The sequence below is a fragment of the Plecotus auritus genome, assembly GCF_963455305.1.
Source record: "Plecotus auritus genome assembly, chromosome: 9".
In the NCBI taxonomy this organism is placed as follows: Eukaryota; Metazoa; Chordata; class Mammalia; order Chiroptera; family Vespertilionidae; genus Plecotus; species Plecotus auritus.
Window position 1 is genome coordinate 133,751,072 of NC_137783.1, and position 26,494 is coordinate 133,777,565.

Genomic DNA, 26,494 nt, shown 5'->3' on the forward strand with positions numbered 1-26,494 from the left:
CACACCTTTTCTCGCAGCCTCTGAGAGAAAACCTGGTCCCTGATGTTGTCATCAAGTCATGTGAATTAACCAATCTGAAATTGATCTGACTCTTATTACATGAGATAATCAAGTTTTCTTACTATTTTAGTGACTTCTAGTTGGATTTTGTTGTAGTTGGTGATATTACTTACAGCCAGATGCAACAAATAAGCACACCTTAAATGACCAACTCAGCTATTGGACATTTGCTTTTCCTTTCCACTGATTCAACCCACTGCTAAATTTCAATCTTCTTGCTTCTGGTCCCTTTGTCTCATCAAGAATGGAGATTAATCTAAGAGATGACCTTGTACTTAGCCATACATGCACATGGGGAGAAATAAAAAGCAATTTTAAGATGAAAGAAAGCAATTGCACAGTACATACTTTGAGTAGGAGCTGTCACTACTCCTGATTCTTTGGTTGAGAGAACTTGTTTAACACTCATATGATGGTGGAAGGATGAAAATACAAAAAAGAAAATACAAAGGCAAGCCCAGGAGAAATTATATAAACTCTTTCACATTCACAGCCCTGCTGGAATTCTCTGTTAATTCCCATGGGAGCCAAGACTGCCTCTGGAACAATATGACTGTTGGAAACCACTAGTGTCTGGCAGGAAGCCAACTAGAACAAGAGCAAAGGAGGTACTTCCCCATTCCTGAGAGTCTGGATCAATCCCGTGGGCCCAGAGTGCCTGTGGCAATTCCCATTCCCTTCCTGATCCTCCTCTTCTTTGTCCTGCTCCCATCTCTTCCTCTCTGTGCCTCCTCCTTCTTCTCCTTCTCCTCTCAGCCCCATCCCTCAACCCCACTCAACAGTTCACATCCTGCTTGCCTGATGAACCCAGAAGGTACTAAGCCACCTACTTCTCAAGGCTCTTGCATTTTAATAGGGAGCTCTTACACACTCAAAATAATGCTTGTCTATTGCTAAAAATTCAGGTCTCTAGACTGGCAGTGGGGAACATGTCAGTTCTCAAGCACGGCACTTCCAGTCTCATGAAACGTCAGCTTAGGTGGAGTGAGGTACCAAGGACCAGATCCCTGGGCCTCACTGCCAGCTGGTAGAGAGGTACAGGATCACTAGGACATTACTACTCCTCCTCTCAAACCCTACTGCTTTCTGCCAGCTCACACGGGACTTTATCCTCTTCTCATACACCTATAGCCCTGCTGTCTGTCTGTCTTATCCCACTCACCTTCAGCCTCAATTTAGATATTCCCTCTTCCAGGAGGCCTTCCCCAATCAAACCCCAAGCCTGGGTCCTGTCCCGCTGCGGTACCTCTATAACGCTGAATGCCTTCCTCTCCGAGCACTTGTCACGATGATTTGCAATCCATGGCTGCTCAGTAAACCAATAGCCAGCATAGCCCTGACATTTAGCAGGTGCTCAATTATTGAATGAGTGAATGTTCACATACCCTATCGCTCTGCAGAGATCTTGGCTGTGTAGTTTCCCATTGAACTCTTAGTTCCCAGTCCAGTGCTTAGGCCCTGGTGGGCACACAATGATTATATTTGTTAGTTGATTAAAAGAAGTCTTCAAAAGAAAGGTAGATGCATCTATACTGTTGTTAGCAATGTCCAGACATTCTTAATACGAGGGCAAGAAGCACCCACCAGGGGTCTTTTCTAGACTATCAGGGATGGAGTGGAGTGGGGGGTGGAGGGCAGGGGCAGAGTAGGGATAGCAGAACAACCCTGGAAGTACAGCTGTCAGGGGCATGGGGAGGGGCTCCTCTTTTAAACCACACTTTTTTTGTGTGTGTGTGTATGATCTTTTTATTTTTTAAAAAATTTCTTTATTGATTAAGGTATTACGTATGTGTCCTTATTCCCCCATTACCCCCCACCTCCCATTCATGCCCCCACCCCCCTGTTGTCTGTGTCCATTGATTAGGCTTATAAGCATGCGTATAAGTCCTTTGGTTGATCTCTCCCCCTTACCCCCACTGTCCTCTACCTTCCCTGAGGTTTGCCGTTCTGATTGATGTTTCTCTTTTCTAGGGATTCTTAACCTGGGGCTCTCGAGTGAAGCTTCAGAAGATCCGTAAATCCCCTGACAGTTTAATCCAACATCCACGCCAGTATGTGCATTTTTCTGGAAGAGGGCCCATGGCTTTCAATGAGTCTGCCTCAAAAGGCTGGGACACAAAAAGAACTGTTGCCCTGGACCTGCACTATCCAATATGATAGTCACTAGCCACAGGTGGCGATTTACGTTTAGACGTCAAAGCCTCAGTTACACCGCCTACATATCAAGTGCGCTCAGTGGCCACTAACTCCTGGACAGCCCAGGTATAGCGCATTCCCATCACTGCACAAAGTTCTGCAGGCTTCTTTACATTGGCAGCTTTACTCCAGATTCAGTGCACAGGCAGGATTTGTTTGGATCATGTAGTGCGTTTGCAAAATGAATTGACATCATTTAGAAATGAGAGCATAAGCATCTGAAATCCCGATTTCTTTTAGGAAATGGGACTCTGCCAGCTTTGTTTGGGTCTGCATTCCTCCTGATGAGGGAGTGCACGGGCTGCTCCGTTTACATGGGCCCTCGGTCCTTTGAAATTACCTGCTTGGCCCTCCTGCACATTTGGGTTCGCGACCCTCAGTTCCAGTGGTCCTTGACCACCTGGTCTCTTTCCAGCCTCTTGTGTTTGTGACAGACTCCCAGTTTGGGTAAGTGGGGTTGAATCTGGTCTAAGAGCACATCTTGGGGAGGGGTCTGGGGCTGAAATTGGGGCTCCCAGCTGGAAGTTTGGGACGCAGGTCGGGGTGCGGCAGTGCCTCCCTCCTTTCAATCCTCCGGAACTAGAAGGGGAGAAAGGGAATTTTATTCTGAACATCTGTTGCTTGACAAAGAACTTCTTCCCGGTCTTCCCATGAGCCCTCCAGTCTCTAGCGCTGCATGCCTGGGCCCGCCCCCAGCGCTGAGATCGCGGGGAGGGGCCGAGGCGAAACCCGAGCCCCGCGCCCACCACCCAGGCTGGCGACGTGGCTCGGCGGCCCGGCCTCCCCCCGCAGCCCGGCGGCCAATGGGCCCCTGAGCGCGGCCCGAAGCTTCCTCGTCCGCGGCCGGGCGCGCCCCTCCGCTCTGGCGCGGGGCGGGAACTGACCGAGGGGCGGCCCGTCCCCTCCCCCCGCCGGCCCTAGCCCCCATTCCCAAGTCGCTTCTCTCGTTGCTCGCTCGGTGCCTCCCTGCGGGCCGCTCTCTCCTCCCGATGGCGCGCGGTAGCCGCGGCCGCTGCCTGGGACTGGCCCTGGGGCTGCTGCTGGCGCTGGCGCTGGCTCCCCGGGCGCTGCGGGCCAAGCCCACGGTGCGCAAGGAGCGCGTGGTGCGGCCCGACTCGGAGCTAGGCGAGCGGCCGCCTGAGGACAACCAGAGCTTCCAGTACGACCACGAGGCCTTCCTGGGCAAGGAGGACTCCAAGACCTTCGACCAGCTCACCTCGGAGGAGAGCAAGGAGAGGCTGGGGTGAGCCGCGGCCCGGGCTGCGTTCGGGGGCGTTGCAGGTGCTCGCAGGGCCATCCGGGCGGGAGCCACGCGGAACTCGAGCCGCAAATCGAAAGAGAAATCAGCGCGCGGATCTGAGGGCGGGGTCCAGCGGCCGCGGCGGCGGTGCTGCGAAATTTGCCTGCCGGCTCCGGGACCCACGCGTGGAGATCGCCACCCCCGCCCCCGCCCCCGGGCCGCGGTGGCTCCCCTCGGGGAGGCGAGAACGTGGCAGCAGCCGCGGGAGCCAGGACGGCGAGGGCCCGCCCCTCCCCGTGGTTGCATCAGAAGGAAGGCTAGAGAGTGTACAAAAGAAGAGTTTGTCCACTGTGGCCTTTTAGTGAAGGAGTTCTTCCCCACCCTCCCAGTTTCTCTACAAACCCTCTCTCCCGAAGAGGAGCGCTTGAGATACTTCTAAGCAGGTCTCAAGGATGAGCATAGGAGAGGCTTGAGTCTTGGCCTGTGTCCCAGGACTGGGGCTGAGGTGTTCTTGCCTTCTGCCTCATCCCCCCCCCCCCCCCCCCCATAACTCTGATGTAGGGATATCAAAATCCTGTTGTTAAGAAGGGCGGGGCATTTGGGAATAGAGGATGATGGGTGGGGGATGGAAACTGGTCCCCGTGTTCCCAGCAGATGTCTGCAGAGGCACCCAGTCCTTTGGCAGCTTAGGGCAAAAAGCAGGAGGGTGGTGTGGTGGATTGTAAACTTCACTGTTGAAAGCAGTTGAGTCAGGAACCAGACCAGGGAAACAAAACTTTGTGACATCTCAATGCACCCTCTGCAGGTTCCCTGGGGAGACACTGGGGCATTGTGCAAAGCTATCTGGAATCAATAGCCAGACTGATGGAGGATGGGCTGGGGAGGGTCCCAGTAGCCCTGCCTACTGGGCACCAGGCCTCCTGGAACCTGGTTCCTGGGGGTGGAGATCTTCAAGTCCTGCTAAATGAGAAAGAACACAGCTATCCCTGTGTTGATGGAGGCCACCAAAGGCAAGTGGGATTGGTTGGGATATAAGGCTAAATTATACCTATTGTGTAGGTGTACCATCTGCCTACTCTGATAAAAAGGTCTTTGAATTTCAAAGTCACCTTCAGACAATCACCTTTTATTTTGCAGAGAAGTACTTTCTCTTCTTGTTTGGGACTTAACAATGGGGGCCATTGATGAGCTTAATCCATTGTATTGCTTTGAGGCACTTGAAAACTGATTTATTCTGGAGCCCTGAGTGGCCCCCATTTGCAATTCTGCCAACGAGGGTGGGGGTTAGGGTTTGGCAAAGAGAACTTTGTAGTTTGCAGGCCTCCAGCTTCCAGTTTAATGCCTTCATCGTGCAGAGTACGCCTGGTGGTGAGAGCAAGGGCTGATGGAGTTGGTCTGCCTTTGACCCTTGTATGAACCCCTTAACTCCATTCTTTATTTATGCAGTAAACATTTGAATGGCCACTGTGTGCCAGCTACCATGTTAGGTACCTGGCGGGTGCAGAGAGAAAACCTGTGTGTGTTCTAGGCCTCAAACTTCTTAAAATCAAATGAGACACAAGCAGGTTCTGATATAATTGCTGCGAAGGCACATAAAAACTAAGGTGAGCACACCCAGAAGGAGCCCCTAAGGGTGGAGATTGGAGAGAGAGGCTTGGGGGTTTAGGGATGGATCAGTTTGTGGGATGACTCAGAGGTTGCCCGGCATCCCACCAGAGAAAGGCATTTTCTGAAGAGAGAACAATCCACTTCTAAAGGTTTTGAAACAAGTTCTACTATGTGTCAGGCTGACTGTGTCCCGGACTTCATTTGGCATCTAGAGGATGAGAGCTATTAGGACAATAAAGGGACAGGGCAGCAGAAGTGGGAAGTGAGAGTGGAGGGGGAACCAAGAACAGAGCAGGAGGGACCTCAGAGGTAGAGATCAGATGTTATCCTGTATGTGGTTGAAATGCCATCACCCAAATTCTTGTTAGGAAAGTCAGACTGGCAATAGGGAGGAGAACATACTAGTAACTGAGGCGTGATGGGGAGACCAGTGAAAGGTCATGGCCACGAGCACCTGAACCAGGCACGCTGGTCCAGAGGGCAGGAGAGGTGAACCCAGAAGTATGTGGGAGGGAGCACTGGCAGTTCTCGCTCTTAACTCAGCGCGGGGGTGGAGAGAGAGGGAGCAGGGACTCATAGGTGACATCCGGGTCTTTGGCCTGTGCCACTGGATGATAATGGACATACCACTCAATTGTAAGGTAAATCCAGGCCAGAAGTGGGGGAGGCAGAGGGTGGGAAATGATGGGTGTGAGCAGTATGGGGTGATTGAGCATGAAAAGCCACCTCTCTGTACATAGCTCCTGGTGCAACAGTCCCTTCCAAGTCTGGGCTGCTGAGGGAGGAGCATGGCTGAATCTGGGCAATTTTGTCACCACCTCCTGCCCTGATCCTGAAAATGTGCCAGCTCTATGGTCCCTGGAGACACCTAGGCCAGAGGGCAGCAAAGTGGGAACCTGTAGGCTGCCTGCTGTGACAAACAGAAGAAATGGAAATCAATTGTCAACTTTTAAAATCGGGTGATTTTACATATAGACCTCAATTTCTGGTTTCCCTTTGACACCCACAGGCCATTATTCCCATGTGGCAGCCATTGTCCGGAGCAGCTGGGGCACCCTTGTTGGCAGTTGGCAGGGGATCTCCAGGTTGCCCTAGGCTCGGCCTGGCGGCTTTGTTCATTTCTGTTACCTGCTAGGTGTGTGTTGAGTTTTCCATCCACCCGGTTATTGTCCTTAGTGGAAAGGCACATTTTCTTTCCTTTATTCCTCACCACATTCCTGGTGAAGTAGGTATTCCAATTTGCAATTGGAAAAACTGAGACTCAGAGAATCAAGACATTTGCCTATCACACAGGACTAGGTAAGATCCAGGGATTGGCTTTATCTACATCATGGCTGCCTTTCCCAGTATCTCACTCCTGAGATTTTTTTTTTTTTTAAGAGAGATTAAGATCATATTTATTCTTCCAACAAATATTCATTAAGTTCTAGGTGTCAGGCTGACTACGTCCCGGACGTTATTTGGCATCAATTAGATGCTGTCTTTTCCACAAAAAAAGGTTATTCACAATCTGACATTAGGTCTCTGCTGGTCTGAGATTCTGTTCCTCAGCCAGCTTTGGATAACTGATGGGCATGTCACCTCTGTGTCCCCAGGGTTGGAGCAGATAGTAGGTAGGTTTAACACATAGTAGGTAGGTTTAACACTGCAGTGTTGAAAGAATTCTGCTGTGTCTGGCCATGGTCTCCTGGAAGGAAGCCTGAAGATACCTGAGGCTTTGTCTTTCAATATGGAGAAGTTACTATTGCAAATGAAAGGACCCATTAAAGCTGTTAGTAATGCTTACACCTTCCTGAGAAAGGAGCTCTGGCTCCCCAGGTACCAGGTGGGAGATGGAGACTTAAGTACTAATGAATTCATTTCCCATATCTAATTAATCAAAAGAGAAACTGCCAATCAAAACTACTGTTCACAGTAAGAAAATTTTACCAGAGTTGATAGAATTCCAACCCAAAGCAAAGAAATAAATCCCTAATCAACCTGAATGACCTCCTCCCAATAAGTGGACTATCAGGGTAAAAGTTTTTTAAACATGAGGAATAACTTGTAGGTATCTTTGAAGTTTCCTTGAGGGATGGAGTTCCTAGCCTGGACCCTTTGGCCTAGAGATGGACACTGGTGAATTCTAGCCTGAACTTTGCTTTGAACTACCTCAGTGGAGTCCAGTGGGAAATTGCTAGAACCTGGGCCAGCTGTGGAACAGGAGATACCAGTGGGCATAGGGGTCTTGAAGAGCAGGGGGTTCAGGATCCTGAAGCTGCTTAGCTGCTCAAGTTTCTTGAATAGGTTTCATTGATGTCAAGGCTCTTTCATCCCCAACATTTTATGCTTGTCCAACAAAATCTGGTTTCTTGGCTAACACCGGTGGTCTTGATCCGGCATCTAGAAGGGTTCTGAAATCTGAAGAAGTGTCTGTGCATAAATTAAGAGTCGAGAGACGAAACATAATTTTGAAAGGCATAGAGGGAGTCAGAGAAGCTTGGCTGAAGAAACCAAGTTCTCCTTGTCTCAGGACCCCTTGCTTTTTATTAACACAAATTGTCCTAAGGCGAAGTGGAGATATACACATCAAAGGGTAGGGTTAGGTACAGAATCCATTGTCAGATTGGGGAATAGCCTACTGGCTGTTCAGGTGTTTGGACAGTAGGAGGCAATAACATGTAGATTAAGATGCCCTGAGCTGTCTGGCAGCAAGCAATCAACTATGCATCCCTTTCAGGTTTGGGGAATGCCTTTCAGCCATCCCAGATGATTCAGCCCTTGCTGACATGCTGGAATTGGCTTCCGGCACTTGGCTTCAAGTGTCAAGTGTTTGGGTACAAAGTAGTGAGTTTAAAAAACAACAAAAACCATAAGAACTCACTTATCTGTTGGTTTACATAGAATTTTCCATTTTTTTAGATTGGACCTAGAGTCACTTCTTAACCCATTGTACCAAATACCAGCTGTGTGATCTTGGAAAAGTAATTCAAGTTCTCTCAGCCTCAGTTCCCATTATTCTAAGGACTACATCAGGGAAGACTGCTAGGTTTCACCTTACAAATCAACACTAATCAATTGGGCATGCCTATCTGCAGAGCACTGTGTTGAGAAGGATTCTGAGGCCACATCTAGGTTTATTAGGACAAAGAGGCATGACCCACTAGTAGTGTCTGCCAGTGGCACTGGGTGGGGGGAAGGCATGTCATTCTTGGAAGAGATTAACTTGAAGATCTTTTCCAGCATCATCGGATCATTGAGCTTGTGTCTATGCATTTTAGATTCTGTGCAGGTGTTTGATCTTTCTCTGGATCAGGATCATGCAAGTCTTGATAATAGCCTTGTTTTTTAACGTCAGGAAGATTGTCGATCGAATTGACAGTGATGGGGACGGCTTTGTCACCACTGAGGAGCTGAAAACCTGGATCAAACGGGTGCAGAAAAGATACATCTATGATAATGTTGCTAAAGTGTGGAAGGATTATGATCGAGACAAAGACGATAAAATTTCCTGGGAAGAATATAAACAAGCCACCTATGGTTACTACCTAGGTAAGAGGTGCTGCAGGAGAGATTACACAGCTGGGGCCCACATAACAAGCTTCTTGCGGAGACTCTCTACTCCCTCATCATATCCACCCCCTTCGGGGGATGTCACAACATCCTAAGTAGAACCTGCTTACTAAGAATGCACTTGGTTGCTTACTCTGAATGAGATCCTAGGTGGTGAGTAGTGGCAGGGGTCCAGGGTCTAATGAAAAGTGACTTAGGTTGCTTACCCTCCCTGAGCTACGATCTCGAGGGTACACTCAGAACAGCAGAGAGGAAGCGTGTCTGCCGTACAGTTCACAGTGCTGCCGATTTCAGATAGCAAGGGGGCTGGAGCTATCGGGAAGACTTCTGGTAGAGGGTGGCTTGGGAGCTGGGCCTTGAAGAATGGATTTGTATTTGGAGAGAGAGTGGGGGAGGTGGGTCAGCTGAAAGGGTAAAGGTACAGCGATGCATTTAGCAGTGGGCGGGGTTTGGATATGAGACACACCCGTTTGGGGAATGATGGAATGGTGTGTGCAAAGCACAGGGTGCAGACCCGCTAGGTGTGTGGTAGACAGTGAGGGGACAGGTCTACACATTCACAGACAGATTAAGGGAGATCTTGAAAGCCAGGCAGAAGCATTTAGACAAAATGTGGTACTAGGGAGCCTCTGCTTGTTCTGGAACAAAGAATGATATGATGAAAGCAGGGTTCAGCAAAGAGAAGTATGGCTTTAGTATGGTCGAAAGCCTGTGCTCTTAACCACTACTAGAATGCCCTTAATATGCCCAGTAGGGCTGTATTATGGGGTCGTTAGACGGGGCAGATACTAGAGGCATTCTGAAATAAACGGTGTCAGAGAACTCGAGAGGTCAGGATCTTTAGTCCCATGTGTAATTCTTTGGGCATGAAGGACCAGCAATCTGTCAGGAAATGCCTTCCCTAGCAGCCCAGTTGAAACGTTTGTGTGCACATCCTGCAGGAAACCCTGCAGAGTTTCAGGATTCTTCAGATCATCACACCTTTAAAAAGATGCTGCCACGTGACGAGAGAAGGTTCAAAGCTGCAGACCTCAATGGTGACCAGACAGCCACTCGGGAGGAGTTCACCGCCTTTCTGCACCCTGAGGAGTTTGAGCATATGAAAGAAATTGTGGTTTTGGTAAGATAAAAGAAGTGCCTGGGCTGGGAAAAGACCAGAGCAAATGCTACACCAAGATCTTGTCTTTTGTCTTATCTTCCAAAGAGGGAATGTTCTTCATCTTGAGGGGACTTGGAGAAGGACCCTGAAGTGGAGTGCATTGGAATACCTGTCCACCCAGTAAATGAGTCAGGGCAGGCTAGGTGCTGTAACAAATAGCCCCCAATCATAGCCATTTATCACAATCAAAGCTTATTTCTTGCTTATACCACTTCAGGGCAGATGGTCCCAGTCAGGTAGGTTTTCTGGGCAGTTCTCCTCTAAGAGCTCTCAGGCAGCCAGGCTGCTTCCATCTTATACATCACCATCCTGTGGCCTCAAGGTCATCCTGGTAGCTGCCAGCTGGTAGACAAGAGGCAATGAGGAGAAGGTAGTCTACCTAACTGCTCTGACCAGGAAAGGACACTTCCATTCCTTTTACATTCTTCCAGCTCCTCCTAGATGTGATAAGGCTGGGAAATAGTTTACATATGTGCTCAAAAAGAGCAAATGGGTTTGATAAGGAAACAACTAGTCTCTGTCCATTTTTCAGCTTTGAGGGAACTAAAAAAAGACTCTGAAATGGAATACATTGGATTGTTAAACCGTACAGAAACGTAAAGTGAAAACCATGGCTGGAAAGGATGCTCCCCTTAGCTCGGGTCTGCAGAGGGTGAATAGATCGGATCCTGTAGGCTTGGAGGGTCAGCTATGTTTGGAAGGCCTCTGACTTTCCATAGTGTTTTGTGGAGTCCCAAACGTCTTAATTTTCCACAACAATGATATAATGCCGTCACCTGCTTCCTGGTCAGATAACCCGAGCCAGTTCCAGCTGCCTTGGTGCTGGGAAACAAGGGGCTGAAGCTTTTGTTTATAAACCAGCTTGGGGCTATTTTAGTTATGCCGTTGGTGGTTGGGCCCACTCTTGCCTCCTGCTTCATCCTCATGACCTAAGGACTGAGCAATGGCTCTAAGAATCATTTCTTTTTACTGCCCAATATCCACTTAGTGATAGCTGATTTGCCAGAGGACGATGAAGATGAAGAATTAGCCATAAGTGGCTTATGTGCCTTTGAGTTGCTGAGACAATGGACATTAAACTCATTTAAATACTCCCCATGGCAAAATGCCTAATTAGGAAGTTAAATACGCTAAATACAAGCATAATACACCCAAAAGTCAGATAGACTTTTATTTCTTACTTGTCCGCTGTTTCATATTTTTCTGACACCACCCCGGTGTTCATGGTCCTGTTAGCCCTGGAATCTATCTCTGACCATCTGGTCCAGTGGCTCTCAAGCTGGGTCCTTCCAGGTGCCCCCGGGGATGATTTGCCTGGATGGTGGAAGTGGTTGGGCAGGCATATAACCAGGGCATCTCTGGACTTCCATGTACATTTTCATTTGAAGAGAGTGTTCTATGAAAACTGTGGGAGTGGGGAGGAAGGACGGAAACCACTGCCTGTTTTTACAGATAAGAAATTAGTGCATGGGAGGTAAGGAGACAAGCCCAAAGTCACTGAGCGTTCAGCCATAAAAGCCAGACGAAGGAGGAGAGTAGTCAGAACTCTAAGACTTACTGAGAGCGCAAAGCCATCTTGCATTCTGTTTTCTATTTGCTTCCTAGGAGACCCTGGAGGACATCGACAAGAACGGGGATGGGTTCGTGGACCAGGATGAGTATATCGGTGAGTGCAACCTGGGGTTTGCTCAGCTGCCCCAGCTGGGCAATGTTCCTCCACCCGCGTGTGTGACTACTTTCTCCAGACGTCTCTGTTAGCAACCGCCACAGGTCTATAGGTGTCACTCTTGTGAGGGACTTGTTATACCATCCCTAGTGGTGCAATGTCAGGGAGGAATTATTAGACCTCATTCGGTGGAGAAGAGACCAGAGGCTGGCCCTACCTGTAGGATGGCCAGCAGTCGGCCCCACAGTTCTCAGAGGTGCCCTTCATCACACTGTGTAGTTTTACCTTTGCAAAATGCGATTGGAGATGCCATAGATTTACAGTGAGTGTAGAGCAGATAGTCTCAGCGGAAAGACTGCAATCAGACTGGGTCAGCAGGGCCTAGAAGCTCTAAGTAGACACAGCTATGATCAACAGAGCTACTTATATGCCCAGGCTGTCTTCAAAAAAGCATTCCTTCTTACAGGGAAGTCCTTTTGCAAAGTGCATAATTGCCCCATAATATAGCTGTTTTGTTTTTTATCCTTTCATTGGGAGGACCATACCTAGCATTTTGTTCTGAAGGGCTCCACGTGAGCAATGTCAAGAAGTGCTTTTTCAGGTAACTGAGCACTGCCTGAATGAGACTCAAATTAATGTAGCTGGGTCAGAACCCACCGTTGCTGGTTAGAGCCCTTCCCGGCAGCCCCATAGCTCTCCAAGCGTAAAGGGCTGGAGCAGGCAACATGGAAGTTTCTATTTGATCCTCATCAGCTGCTACTTCAGTGCTTTGGCGCATGGCTGCCTTCTCATGATACCTCCTCTTTTCCCAAATCTCAATAAGGTAAAGCCGGTAAATCATTCGAGGGATGGGATCAATGTAATCCTTATACACATATTGATTAGAAGCAGTTAATTACCTTTCAGTGTGAAATCAGAGCCCAAGTTGCCATCAGTCTTTGGCCTGTGGTTGTGTGACTTGGCCACCCACCCCTTATCCAAGAACAAGTGCCTTTAGTAATGAAGGGCAGAATTGCTTCTAGTCCTTAGGAATTGATCCCAGGAATGTAAGGCTGTTCTCTGTCAGTCTGTGGTGTAACAGACAGGTAGCTCTCACCACAGTCCTTAAAGTGATCTTGGTGGCACTAATTTTGTAGAATAACAGGTGCTGAGAGCCCCTCATCAGTGCTAGAGCAGAGCCTTCCTCTTGCTTGGTGCATGTCTGAGGGAAGGTTCAGAGCCGCAGACGCCTTGACAGTGGGGATGGAATTAGACTGACAGAAAAGGCTGGCTGATTAAAACCATGCAGCACTTTTGATTAAGGATGTGTGCTCTTCCCAGCTTTCCTGAACTCCGCATTGAAATAGTGCAACGTCAGAGGCAAAACTCCTTTAGTGGCTCTGCCTAAAACCAACATTCCATTCTTTACACTGAGCAGAGAGGCAGATGGGGGCGTTGTGCCTGAAAATCACATTCTGAGTAATCTGCAGTCAGAAAGGCCTGTTGCATGGACTTGTCCAGCAAGTGACTTCTCTTCAGGAGGGAATGAGTGCAAACCCAGTGGTGATGTGTAATGGGAAGAGCACAGTGGAATTAGGAGTCCTGGCTTCTCCACTTACTAGTTCTGTGACCCCAGGGGAGTCATGCAATCACTGTAAGCCTCAGTTTCCTCGTCTGTAAAATGGGAATACATAGCACCCATGCTTCCAGGACTGGATGGAGCTCAAGGTAGCTAATATATGTGACAGCCATTTCTCAAAAACACTGTGCAGATGTCAGGTGTGATTCGACCTTGTAGCAGAACCAAGGGTCTTACCTCTCTTACCTTCACCGCCTGCTCCCTGTACCACTTGACATTTCCAAGCTGTGTTTCCATTAAAGAGAAACTGCCCACAGGGTATCTCTCTTTTCTAAGATAATCTAGTGATTTAGCAAACAGTGCATAAACTTTGCCTTTTTCTCCTTTTGCCATTTTGTAAAACAGGAATCATGATCTATCTTATAGAATTGTTATAAAAATGAAATAAAATGATATACGTGAAAACCCTTTGGATAAGCCCATGTTTCTATGCAACCTCAAGCTCGTACTAGCTGTGGCCTCAGTATTTTCATCTATAAAATGGAAATTATAACAAGACCTACTTCATAGGATTGTTGTATATGTAAAGTACATTATAAAGTATCTGGACCATAGAAGGTGCTTGATGGTGGTTATGAGTTTTCACCTGTATAGTGCTAGTTTGGGTTGTAGAGGGCTTTCATAGAAAGTGTCCCACTTGGCCTTCATAATAACCCTGTGATTTGTAAATTATTATCTCTATTTTACAGACAAGGCAATTTAAGATTCAGCCATTGAATTGGGTAACTTAATCCTAGTCACTGAACTGAGTCATCTTTTATCTTCTGGCTCCTAAGCTCAGTTCTTTCTTTTTATTCCACCAAGCGACTTTCATAGTGGATAAATCATTGCAATATTATTCTCAAAAAACTGCCCACCAGACATTTGGGTTAGGTCTCTAGATTGGTCATTGTCCTTCCAAAAACGCAGGAGGTCAGGTTTTCTTTGATGTACCTTCCCATCTGTCTTCCTAACCAAGATCAACCTTCCTTTCCAGCGGATATGTTTTCCCACGAGGAGAGTGGCCCTGAGCCAGACTGGGTTTTGTCAGAACGGGAGCAGTTTACTGAATTCAGGGATCTGAACAAGGATGGGAAGTTGGACAAAGATGAGATTCGCCACTGGATCCTCCCCCAAGACTATGACCACGCACAGGCTGAGGCCAGACACCTGGTGTATGAGTCGGACAAAAACAGGGTATTTCACATTTTTCTGGGATCAGTCTTTGAAGGGAGACAGTTTACATAAGATTGGTTGTGTTTGCTTCTTTGTGATAGCATTGGCCTGTACCACTGTGCCTTATTGACATTTCTCATTCTTGCCCTACGTCAGAGACCTGTAAATTTGACCCAATACCATGATAATCCACAGTGAGTTCACTAGGTCACGACATTCCTGGAGAGTCTGCTATGGGCCACAGACTTACATTCACTCCCATGTCCTAGAAATGCAGAACTTTGTTTGCTGTGGGCAGGGCATGGATTTAAGAGGCACACCCTGCATTGTCTTAAGACAACTTTGTTCATCCATTCATTCAGTCAGCAGATATTTATCCAACATCCATGATGTGTCAGGCACAAGAAAGTCCAGTCCGTTAAAACATAAGGCATCCTCAGGCAGCCTCACACTTCTAGCTCTGTGCCCAGCACTTCAGTATCTATTGATACATAGCCACAAAAATAAGTAAGCAAGATTTAGAAAGACCTGCCTTTTTCCACTTTGATCACTGCTCCAAGCTCTTAGGAGACAATTGTGTGTAGCAGTCAGGCCATGAAAGGCAAGTGGACTTCTTTAGGGCCCTTTTCAGGAATGCCAACACTGCTTGTAGACACAGTTGGTCGAGCTTTTGAATTCTTCGGGGCCTTACCTAATATATTTTTGCACAGCATTTACAGCAGGAGGCTGTTCCAGTTTGGGGTTCCACAGTGTGGCAATGGTAGATGAAAGAGGTACCTAGCAGCTTCTTAATTATTAAGTGTAGGGTTTCAATTGTTGCAAATTAGTGAACTAACATAGAGCTTCATGCTATTCAGTTACTAGAACTTCGATAACACAGCTCTTTCCTCTCTCCCGCAGGATGAAAAGCTAACAAAAGAGGAGATATTGGAGAACTGGAACATGTTTGTAGGAAGCCAAGCTACCAATTATGGAGAAGACCTCACAAAAAATCATGATGAACTTTGATACACACTCACCATAACATGACAGACTGTCATGGGTTTTCTTTTATTGTCTTGGATGGTTGCTACAGTTGTCTAATTTATAGCAGTTGTGTCCCTGAAACAGCAGTTTATAACCTCAGATTGGGGTTAAAATTGGTTTTCACTCAATATTTACTGGGAAATAGTCATTTCTATTCCTTCAGTAAGCTACAAACACATTAAAATCTTCGTAAACCACAATATTTTTTGGGGGGAGGGTGGGATACATTATAAAAACATGACTTTTTAGCTTTTTTCATTAAATTTAAAGGGAAATAAGATTAGAAAAAACCCTCTTACTGAGAAGTTGGGTGGGTTGGGGAGCAGTATATGGAGTGACTGCTATGTATTTTAACTGAAATGTTTATATTTGCCACATTGAAAAGTTGGTGAGGGAAAATTCTGATAAAGTTATAGTGTCACCCTATGTGGGCTTATTTCAGAACAAGTCTAATACTTCAGATTCTTCCTTCTTGACTTTGTACTCTGAGCTATTACTGTAAGTGGAGTATAAAACCTCTGTGCATTTTTCTGTATGAACCTGATAATGTGCACAACAAATCCACATCTTTGTTTTTTATTTTTACCATAAGAATCAATGAAGAAAGATAATGTGAAAAAGAAAGGAATTTTAGAGGTAGGGAAAAGATGAATGTCAGGCATTTGGCGAACTATAGGAAAATGGTAAACACATTATTATACTTGAGATTATCTTGACATATAAACGAGGTAGGTCCGATCTTTGAAAAAGTGAATAGAAATATGATCCATTTCCTTGCTGATCATTGATAGGAATGAAGGAGGGGATCCCAGGGAAGCCTGCCTGGTAGGGGGCTGGAACCCAGTCCCAGTGATTCCACGACCCTCGGACCTGCCAGGGGACCACTTACACCGGGGAATCAGGACAAGGTGATGTTCCAAGCCATTGGCTGAACTGGAGGAAACAACGTTTACAGGTTGAAATGCTACCTTATAAGGAGGAAGTGAATGAAATAAAAGATCCCCCTGAGGATTTTCTACTGTGTCCTGTGGTGTACTGTGCCATTATTCACAGAGAATTAAATAGGATGGGGTAACATGAGTAAAATTATAAAGGGTTTAGATCCAAGTACTAGAATGTTCAGAATATCCTTGTATTTACCGATTTAATAAATGGGTACTTCCTTCTTTCCCTATGCTAGTTAGGGAATCTGTAGGCCATTTTAACAGTAAGATCTTTCTGAGATAGGTCTCAGCTGGAAGAATATCCAGACTTCTCACCAAGCCCTCTGAGTTGATCCCTTGCTGTGTCATCAGCACCATCTTTTCACTCTCCCATTTGCTTCCTGTTGCTGGCCCACTGACTTTCTGGTCCTTGAACACACCAAGTTCACTCCTTGGTTGGACCCTTCACACTTGCTGACACCTCAGATTCAAAACACCATCTCTCACATTCTCTGGTAACTCGGTACTTGCTCAATAGAGCCTTCAAGACCACCATTTATAGTACAGTCATGTGCCACTGAATAACAGGGATATGTTCTGAGAAATGGGTTCTTAGGCTCTTTGGTTGTGTCACCATCAGAGTGCATTTATACAAACCTAGATGGTCTACCCTCCTACACTCCTGGGCTAACTGGTATACCATCGTCCTGTATGGGGTCCATCACTGACCCTTATGCAGTGCATGACTGGTACCCATTCAAATCCCTATCGTTTCTGTTTTATTTTTTTATACAGATTTCCATTGATACTTGTTTCCTAGGGCTGCTGTACAAATTACACCAAGTGAATGGCTAATAGACAACAAAAGAAGCTTACTCGCAGTTCTAGAAGCCAGATTGAAATCAAGGAGACTCTAGGGGAGAATCCCTCCTTGCTTTCTTCCTCTTTCTCCTCATCCTGAGATCCTTAACTTAGTTACAGCTGCAAAACCATGCACCACATAATGACAGGGATATATGTTCATATTCACAAGTTCCAGGTTAGGAGGTAGACATGTCTTGGGGACCACCATTCAGCCAACTATACCACTTGACATTATCGTGTTTGTATATTGTTCATCTTTCCCAAGCTAAAATTATGAGCTTTGACAGACCAATAGAGTCTACTCCATCTTATTTACCCCTATTTCCAGGAATTTAGAACATGAGGGCCCAGCCTACAATAAGTATTTCTATTATTTGCTGAATAATAGAAATTATTTCTATTGTTAGCTTTAATCAGAGAATATACGTCAGGGGAAGAAACTTTTCCGAAAAAAATAAAAAAAACAGTGAACATGTGCTGAATGAGAATATAAGTAATTTTGTCCAAGATTCCACAGTGATTAGATGGCAGGGATAAAATTCAAATCCAGATGTTCCTGTCTTCAAGATCTCTGCAATGAGAAATACTGTAATGTCACAAAGCATTATTTATATGCTTAATGGGACTGAAAGCATTAATTGCTAGGAGCCAAAATCTGTCCAAGCAAAGCATGAACACATTTTGTACCTCATGTCTCTTCTTGTAGGTGTTTAGCACTAAGTTTCACTGCTCCAAATCTCCAAATCTGGCATAGGTTTTCTTTATTTCTCTGCTCTCCCACAGTACATGATTACATGGTCAGGAAATGAAAATAGCTCCTCCTACCTAGGAACAGGCTGACAACATTTTTTTAAGCAATAAAAACCTGCCTTTAAAAAAAATTAGAAATTCTGTGTAACCTAATTATAAGCATAACACTTTAAAAAGGTGCTAACATTATTTTTCCCCCAAAAGGGAATATCGGTTGATTTATTAAGTTATACACAGTAAGATGTTAAATATAGTTTGAGCACTAAGTTTTTCCTTTCAAGTCAGTGCACATAAGAAGAAAACTCTCAAAGGAACCAGGGCTCTGGGGCTGAATTTAACACTATTTAAGGAAAGAAAGCCTTAGCTAGGGGACATAGCTGTTAACATGGTGATTTGTAAAGCCTTATATTTCTAATAGGGTCTGACTGTTTCAAGGAAAACATATTTTGTTTCTAGGTAACATTTCAAGTCTGATTATGAACAAATGCTACAAAATCGATCTGTAATGAGAAATACTGTAATGTCACAAAGCATTATTTATCTGCTTAATGGGACTGAAAGCATTAATTGCTAGGAGCCAAAATCTGTCCAAGCAAAACATGAACACATTTTGTACCTCGTGTCTCTTAATGTAGGTTTTTGAATGAATTTGAGTGTAACGAAAATGTAGTTAGAAAATCAGCAACACCTGCAGGTTTTCTTCATCCGCTTGGATTATCATAGCTGTTTCTTGTTAGCAATGGCACGAATCATACCTGCTCAGAAGTGCCCAGCAAACAGCAGACACGTGGCTACTTGTTAGCTCGGCTCTAAAACATCGTGAAGTAGGGAATGGCTGGCTGGGGTTTTTTAAAGTTTCTCTAAATTCATTTTGCCAGCTTCCTAATAAAACCTGGCTTCCCCCTAGTACGTGCACCTAGATTTAGCTCTCTCTGTAGTCTTAAAACTGGGTTTATAGTGTTAGAATTTCCCACTAAAAACCATTAAGTGCCATCATGCTCACTGCTGTGGCTCACACGGAAGTATTAAAAAACTGAGAAGTGGAAAGACTGTGTCATCAGTACTTAGAGTAATAAGATTTATATGAATTTGGAGATATATTCAGAGTCTATCAACACTCTTAATTCTGGTCAGTTCTGGGGTCCAGGGCTGGGGATACCCACCATTCTATGAGCTGTAAATACCTCTAATTTTCCTCATCAACTAGAAAACAGTGTCTGATTCCCCACAGAAGCACACGAAATGAAATACTTTTCTACCTTGAAACTTGTGTAGTGGGAGCATTTCTTTTCTGAAAAATACAAATAGCTGTGCACCAGGCACCATGCCAGGTACACACATACATTTCTCATGTAACCTTCACAACAGGCCTATGTAGTTGGTACTTGTAAGAAAGAGGGTAAGCTGGCTTGTGCTACGGTAACAAATAACTCTACGGTTTCAGTGGTTTAAAGCAGCAGAGGTTTAATTTCTGCTTTTGCAAAGTCTTCTGTGGTTCTGGGCAATTGTCCATGGGGCTCAGCTGTGTGTCTCCACATCCACTCGTGTACCCTGGAGAATCAAGTCAGGCAACCAAATGTAGTCATTTCTGAAAGCGACTTTGGTCCCTCATGCTCATTTCCATTGGTCAAAGCAAACCACATGGCTACCTCTAACTTCAAGGGAGCAGGAAGTGCATCCTGCATTGCTCAGAGGGGTAGGGTGAAAACCTTGGTGTAACAAAAATGTTATTCCTGGTAAACAGTGATAACTGTACTATTTTCACCATTTTACAGGTAAGAGAACTATAAAGGGAAATAATGTCCAAAGTTACACAACTCAAATTAGGTGACTATATAATTGATTGTCCAGACCACAATATCCTTGCCAGTGAAGGGGCACAGTCTCAATCAGTACCTCCCCAAATCAACCTGCCTTGCCCACCTTGGGATTCAGAGACCCACTCTGCACCTCTTCTGGCTGGAATCTCCCTCACGGGTTGAGGAGTGCGTGGGCCAAAGGGTTTGGCTCACTCAGAGCCAGGGCCTTTGCCTCTAGGTCATGCTCCAGGTCCCTGCAGCACCCAGAACTCCCTGCCAAAATAACTCCAAGCCTCTTCCAAAGCCTGTGTGTGTACCTCCCAGGTGGATTTTCCAAAATGCAGACAAAGCCACAGATGTGCACACACGTAGGCCCAAAGGACCCCAGGGGCAGCTGGTGGACTCAGTTTGAACATGCAGGTTGGGGTGTTCACACACACACACACACACACACACACACACACACACACACAGAGCCCCTTGGCAGGAAGAAATATGGTGGAGTGGCCCATAGACCTTTTTCCATTTTTGCTCTAACCCCAGGACCCACGGTATTAGGAGTGAGCCTGCCATCACACTGGGACAAGCAGCCCTGTCCTGGGCAAACTGGAACCTGTGGTTCCCCTATTTAGAAATGGCAGATCCGGGAGGATCCCACCCTCTCAATTACTCTACTATGTTGCCTTCAATTTAAGAACCTCTTGGTGAAACTACTGCTAGTGTTATTATAATTTTAAAAATTCATGGCAGTGCATGTTGTAATTTGAAAACTCAGGACCACTGGGATGAGATGGAGAGTTGGTGGCATGGAAAGACGGGTCCAATAGCCTGGCTGGATGCAAGTTCTGGTTCTGCCTCCCCAGGGCTCTGTGACCTTGACAGGTCACCTTCCTGCAGAAGAGCCTGTTCTGACTGGAAATTGGGACACCTCTTAGAGTAGCTACAAAGATAAGGTGAGGTCATGCCTGTGCAAGAACTTTGAGAACCGAAACAGGAGACACAAATTAAAGGAGTTCTCCCTGGTAATGTTTTTGAGCAGGTCAAATGCCAGAGGTCAGACAAATCAATACCGACAGACATTAGGCTGCTGGTTAATAGTCTGAGTCACAGAATTATTGTGTGAAGTGTTTTTAAAACCTCAAAATTGATCCATTACTAGGTGAAGTTGAATTGATTAAATGACAAGGGAATAGCATTTAACATTGTTTTTATCTTGGAGACTGTATTCTAAAGCTGTTTATTTGTGGCAGGATTTGGAACTGAATTCAGAAAAAGCAGATCAAGAGTCTCTGGGTGTTCAAAAAACACTCAGGGATCCAACTGAAAAAGGTCACCCAGAATCATGTTTGCAGAGGAGGAAACTGGGGCCCAGAGAGATTAAACCTGCACGTTTCCTTGTCACAGGACTGAGACAGAGGTGACTAGAACTCCTCCCCCAACTCCCGCTGTTCTCTTTAAAGCCTCAATGTTCTCATCTGAAAAATGGCAACAAAAGGATGACCTAAGGTAATGACTGTAGAGCACTGGGTGTGGTCAGCACTCAAGAAATAGTAACGCTTTATGATTATGACACCAAAGTAGGGTCCTTGTGTGTTTCAGCATCAAAGATTCCATTTAATTGTCCCTACTTTCAAACTTCAGTGCATGGCATAAGTGACTGAAGGGGGTTTTCGATTTATCAGAAAATTGTCAAAGGTGTGCTTGCTGTTTTAAATACATAAAGATTTAAAAAAAAAAAAAGATCACATCATTTAAAAAAAGAATTCATGTGTTAACTATAAGAAGCCGAGGACATTAACGAATCCTATCAGATTAGTGATCACAAACCACTGGAAGTGTGGCCCCAGCTGCTCAGATGTTAGAGATTATGATGCACATAGAGAGGGCCCCCAGGTGGACTTTTGAGTCCAAGGGACTCACTAGCTGAATGTCTACAGGCCAGTTGACTTCCACGCTGCAAACCACTTTTCCCTCTCCTGAAAAAGGAGGTAAGAGCAGTCCCTGCCTCGTTGGGTGGTTGTGAGCATTGTGTTCCGGGCCTGCAGCAAGGAGAGGCTTCATCAATAGAGTGAGATGACTGTTATAAAAACTTTTAAGAAATGGACAGTGATTTTAAGGGTAAAAAATATATGCTAAGGAATGAAAGGAAATCATTTAGAGAATAATCTCAACTTTATTCTTTGACAGGCACAATTCCACGTACAGACACTTCACACGGAAGCCAGCCTCCTCAGCCTCAGGAGGCCCCTCCTGAAGTCTTCTGGGAGGCCCGTGGGCTTGCTGGTGGCTGGATTCACAAAAACATGGACTGAGGATCCAGTGGTACAGGCCAAAGTGTCAAACTGCGCCAGCTTGGGGTGGCCAAAGAAAAAGCCGTCACCGAGGTCACGGTAGTCTGCTGTGGGCGGCTCCTGGGCGGGCTTGGGTGGAAACAGAGCAAGGCGGTAATGCACACTGGAGCGGCCCACTTTCTCCACGGCCAGAGCAGCCACTGGGACCTGAGGGAAGCTGACCGGTGCGTGGAAGGTGCACTGATTGGTCACCATGAACCCCACCAAGGGGGATGTCAGCAAGTGGGTTTTCAGGCCGCAGTACCTAGAAGGTTCAATCACAATGCTTATTCCAGGTCAGCAGGGCGTGCTCCCCCAGCCCAGTGACAGTGTGTTTCAGCAGCACTGACTTCAAAGGGCCCGGAATCAAATCCCAGCCACACACTAGCTGAGTTACCTTGGGCAAGTTACTCAACTTCCTTTTCCCTCAATTCCACAATATAATGTCCATACCGTGGTACTACCTCAGGGACTGTGAGAATTAAATGATGAATATAATACAGTACAACATTTAATATATGAACAGTTCCTAGACATAGCATGTTCTTACAAACATTGGTTATGATTAATATTATTATGTACATCTTGCCATTGCTTCTTATCATGAAAAGCCAAGTACTTTTGTGTTAAATGAGAAAAAAAGCCAGATACTTTTGTGTTCAATGAGAAGGGGAAAAAATTCATTTATTAGAGATAATTGTCTCTTATCTTCACTATGTAAAATCTCTTTAAGGACAGGTACCAGGTCTTATTTCTTTTTTAAAAAAATATATTTGATTGATTTTTTACAGAGAGGAAGGGAGAGGGATAGAGAGTTAGAAACATCGATGAGAGAGAAACATCGATCAGCTGCCTCCTGCACACCCCCCAACTGGGGATGTGCCCGCAACCAAGGTACATGCCCTTGACCGGAATCAAACTGGGACCTTTTAGTCCGCAGGCCGACGCTCTATCCACTGAGCCAAACCTGTTAGGCCTCTTGTTTATTTCTTAAGTTTGTTGACTAGAAATGAGGTTGCACTTGAGATCAATTTGGAGGTTGAACAGAATCGAAGATGAAAAGTGTAAGGCCGAGTTACAGCTTCTCCCTTCCTCCTCGCCAAAGAGGCCACTTATGATTTAAACATTTTAATCACATTGTCTTGTCTTTTTTTTCTTGAGAAAATTAAGACTGGATGTGAGAATTCACTGTAAGAGAACAATCGTGTAAAGGTTTGACTATGGGGCTGTTCACTGAGTCACTGTTCACAGCGAGGGGACAGACACAAGCTTGTCTCTGCCCAGGGAGAGCACCGAACGTGCCTGAGGCCAGCCCCCTGGGTGTCCACTGAGGTCACCCATCTTGACATTAGATGCGTTCATTTACTGACATGGAAAGCTGTTGAGTGAAAAGGATCGGGTTATAGAACGGTATGCGCCATTCGATCTCACTGGTTTTACAAGAACATGTTTGTTTATGTACTCATTGTCCAGAAAATACTTTGAAAGAACAGATTCCAAAATGGTTTCAATTATCTAGCAGTGGAATTTAGGATAACTTTTGTCTTCATTTCCTCAGGAATTTTCTAAAGTGAGTGTGATTTGCCTATGAAATAGGAAATGTTATTTTTAAAACTGTCAGAATATGGATCTCATTTTTAAAAATATTTTTATTGATTTCAGAGAAGAAGGGAGAGAAAGTTAGAAACATCAATGATGAGAGAGAATCATTGATTAGCTGCCTCCTGCACGACCCCCACTGGGGATTGAGCCCACGACCGGAGCATGCGCCCTGACCTGGAATCGAACCACAACCTTCCGGTTCATAGGTCAACCCAACCACTGAGCCTCACCAGCCCGGCTGAATTTCATTTTTTAAAAAGCACTGGAGAGATGAGCAGGCTGATAAGCCCAGATCCTTCTTGTGCCCACAAGGATCCTGCTCTGGCCGCCCTCCCGGGGGGCCTTCCTCATGAACACCTGAGGAGGGTAAGGTGAGGCAGGAAAACAAGAGCCTTGCCCTTCAGGGTAACTCCAAGATCCAGCAGGAACCAAATTCCCCGTTTTTGTCTCCCATGTTTCTTTGTGGCTTCGCTTTCTTATTTCTCTGCCATTTTCCTCATTCTTTTAGGGCATGGACAGGAAAGAAATAGCACCTCTTCCCACTGAGAGAGCAGAATTTCATGAGCTCCTTGTACCCCTGAGCCAGGCCAGAATACCTTTAAATAATTAAAATGCAGAGGCACTTTTAAACAATGCCATCGTGGATGAGCGCCTGGCGGCCTGGGCTCTGCTGGATGCATTACATTTTGTATCCAGTTTTCAAAACAACCCTGCACAGCAGGTCTCATCTTTCCCATTTTCCAGGAGAGAAAGTAAGTGGAGAAGCTGAACAAGTTTCCCAAAGGCACGCATGCGCTAAGTGGTGGGTCAGGCCCAAACTTCAGGCTCTCTATGGCCAACGTTTAAATTGTGTCCTCCATTCTGACTTACAGATGGTGAAGCCAAAATCTACATTTTAGTCCAGTGGATGAATTGCATCTTCTTTAAGTGTTTTTGTGACTTTAAGAATTACATTTTCTTTAAATGCTGCATGACAGCTTCACTACATTTGGACAATAGAGATTTTCTGGTTGCAAGTTCACAACCCGATCTGATTTGGCTGGTGGTAACCATAGGGTAACTTAGTGAGAATTTTGGTCATTGTTTAATCTTTGCAGGAGTTTTAATTTTACCAGCATTTATGTATGTGCACATATTCTAAAAGTCAAGCTTTTTGCTCAAAGCTTATTGCAAAAACAGTAGTCAGTTCTCTAGCTGGTTATGTCTTTGGCCAAGAAGTTCTTAGAATGAATTCATTCATTCAACAACCTCCACTGCACACCTGCTCTTTGTAAGTTATTGAGGTTAGAACATTAAGAGAGAAATCATGCCCTCAGGACTTCTCAATTTTAGGGGTGGAGGGTGGGATGTGTCAGCTCTGGTCCTCCCTTCAGCAAAGGAAGGTACTCATCGTGTTCCTTTCTGGTTCCCCTTCCACTCTTTGCTGCTTCTTCCTTTCTTCCTCTCCTCAACATTCATTTATTGTGCACCTACTAAGTTACAAGGATGTGGTAGGCCTGGAAGAGAAAACAATAAGCAAGCTGGACAGTGACAGTAACTGTCCTCGTGTAGCCTGGGTCTAGAAGGGGTACAATCACCATGCTGTACGATGAAAGCCTGACTTGATCTAGGGCCGCGATCAGCAAACCGCAGCTCGCGAGCCACATTGACTAATGAGTTTGCCGACCACTGTCATATACTACCCTTTACCTCTTTGCACACAATATGCCACAATTGCCTAATCCTCACAGCTTCCAACTACACGGTAACATTTAGTTAGGGTACCAGGGAAAACCGGAGAAAGTGACAGCTGAGCTGAGACCTGAAGAATATGCAAGAACACCCCACCCACTTACCCCATGCTATGTTTATCTTGCCTTACCACTTGGTATTTCTAAACTAAGTTGCTATCTGCAAATATAAGAAGCTAGTATAATGAACTGACAATAGCCACATTAGGAAAATGCCCAGACACAGCTGGCTGCTGATCATTGCTGTTGTGAGTTTCCAAGTGCATGCATTGGGTCCCCAAACCGAGCAACCCTAATGAACAGCATCTGCTGTCAGAGCAGAACGCTTTCTTTTGCAACGGTGTTCTTGCTGCAGGTTTATTCTGGTAAATCAGTGTGAAAACGACAAGAAAATCCAACATGTCTCAAGAGGCACAATATGTAACAAGCAAAAATCTCCCAATCCATGTTCAGGGTCTGATGAAGAATTCAAGACCGAAAAATTAAGGATGTGAAACAAATTCATTGAAACATTTTGACTAAAAATAAGACGACCATGACATTATGCTCAATTAACAGGAAAACACAGTCTTAAAGGGCAAATGTGGTAGATGACGATCTGTTTTTTTGGACATCCAAGGCAGAATCCATCATTAAGTGAGACTAGATTAGAGAGGAACTTTGGACCCAAGTACAACGATATCACAACTGTTGTGCTTTTTGCCTCTGCTGGAGTTGCTCTCTGAGCGAGAGATTTCAAAGAAAGCATCTCTGAAAGTGACTATGAGGCCTTTCAAGCCCTCAAAATTAATCAGGCCAGGGTCACCCAGAGATGGGAGGTGGGGAGGAGCAAGAGGGAGGGATTACAAAAGGAGCATCAGGAAACTTGGCAGTAAGGGAGGTGGGGTGTGAGGTTCATTTATCTTGATTACAGTGATGGCTTCACAAGTGTGTGTGCAAATGTGCCCAAACTCATCAAATTGTGCACTTTAAACCATGTGCAGCTTATTTTATGTCAGTTATACTTCAAGAAATCTGCTTAAAAATAATGCAATGGAGAGAAATTCACCAATATTTTAGCAATAGTATATCAATACATTAACAAAACCAGTGTTGATTATAGGCTGATTAATGATACTCTTCTTTATCCTTTTCGGAATCTTCCAAATTTTTTTGAACATATCAAAAGTCATAACTATTTCTGAGGGGAAAAAGGAATTAGATGTACAAAGAAATT

At 45.4% G+C, this 26,494-nt stretch overlaps 2 protein-coding genes across 2 annotated transcripts in view; one reads left to right on the forward strand and one right to left on the reverse strand.

The window, feature by feature from the left end:
• The first annotated feature begins 2,953 nt into the window (after positions 1-2,953).
• RCN1 (reticulocalbin 1) lies at positions 2,954-15,840 on the forward strand. Its single transcript, XM_080640794.1, has 6 exons — positions 2,954-3,499; positions 8,442-8,635; positions 9,598-9,776; positions 11,421-11,481; positions 14,076-14,275; positions 15,155-15,840. Exons 1-6 carry the CDS (start codon positions 3,246-3,248, stop codon positions 15,260-15,262), a joined length of 996 nt encoding a protein of 331 aa, XP_080496920.1. The 5' UTR covers positions 2,954-3,245; the 3' UTR covers positions 15,263-15,840.
• A 5,917-nt stretch (positions 15,841-21,757) lies between these two features.
• LOC308233834 (uncharacterized protein) overlaps positions 21,758-26,494 on the reverse strand; it is a 123,979-nt gene continuing 119,242 nt past the window's right edge. Inside the window, exon 3 of the mRNA XM_080640795.1 lies at positions 21,758-22,211. Within this exon, the coding sequence (XP_080496921.1) occupies positions 21,827-22,211 (385 nt within the window). The 3' untranslated portion in view covers positions 21,758-21,826. The remainder of the gene's footprint in view (positions 22,212-26,494) is intronic.

Bases quoted from the DNA above. Each gene is read 5' to 3' on its own strand.
- RCN1 (XM_080640794.1), top strand. From the start codon at position 3,246: ATGGCGCGCGGTAGCCGCGGCCGCTGCCTGGGACTGGCCCTGGGGCTG. The intron at 3,500-8,441 runs GTGAGCCGCGGC...TTTTAACGTCAG, and splicing joins GAGAGCAAGGAGAGGCTGGG to GAAGATTGTCGATCGAATTG. The intron at 8,636-9,597 runs GTAAGAGGTGCT...CACATCCTGCAG, and splicing joins CACCTATGGTTACTACCTAG to GAAACCCTGCAGAGTTTCAG.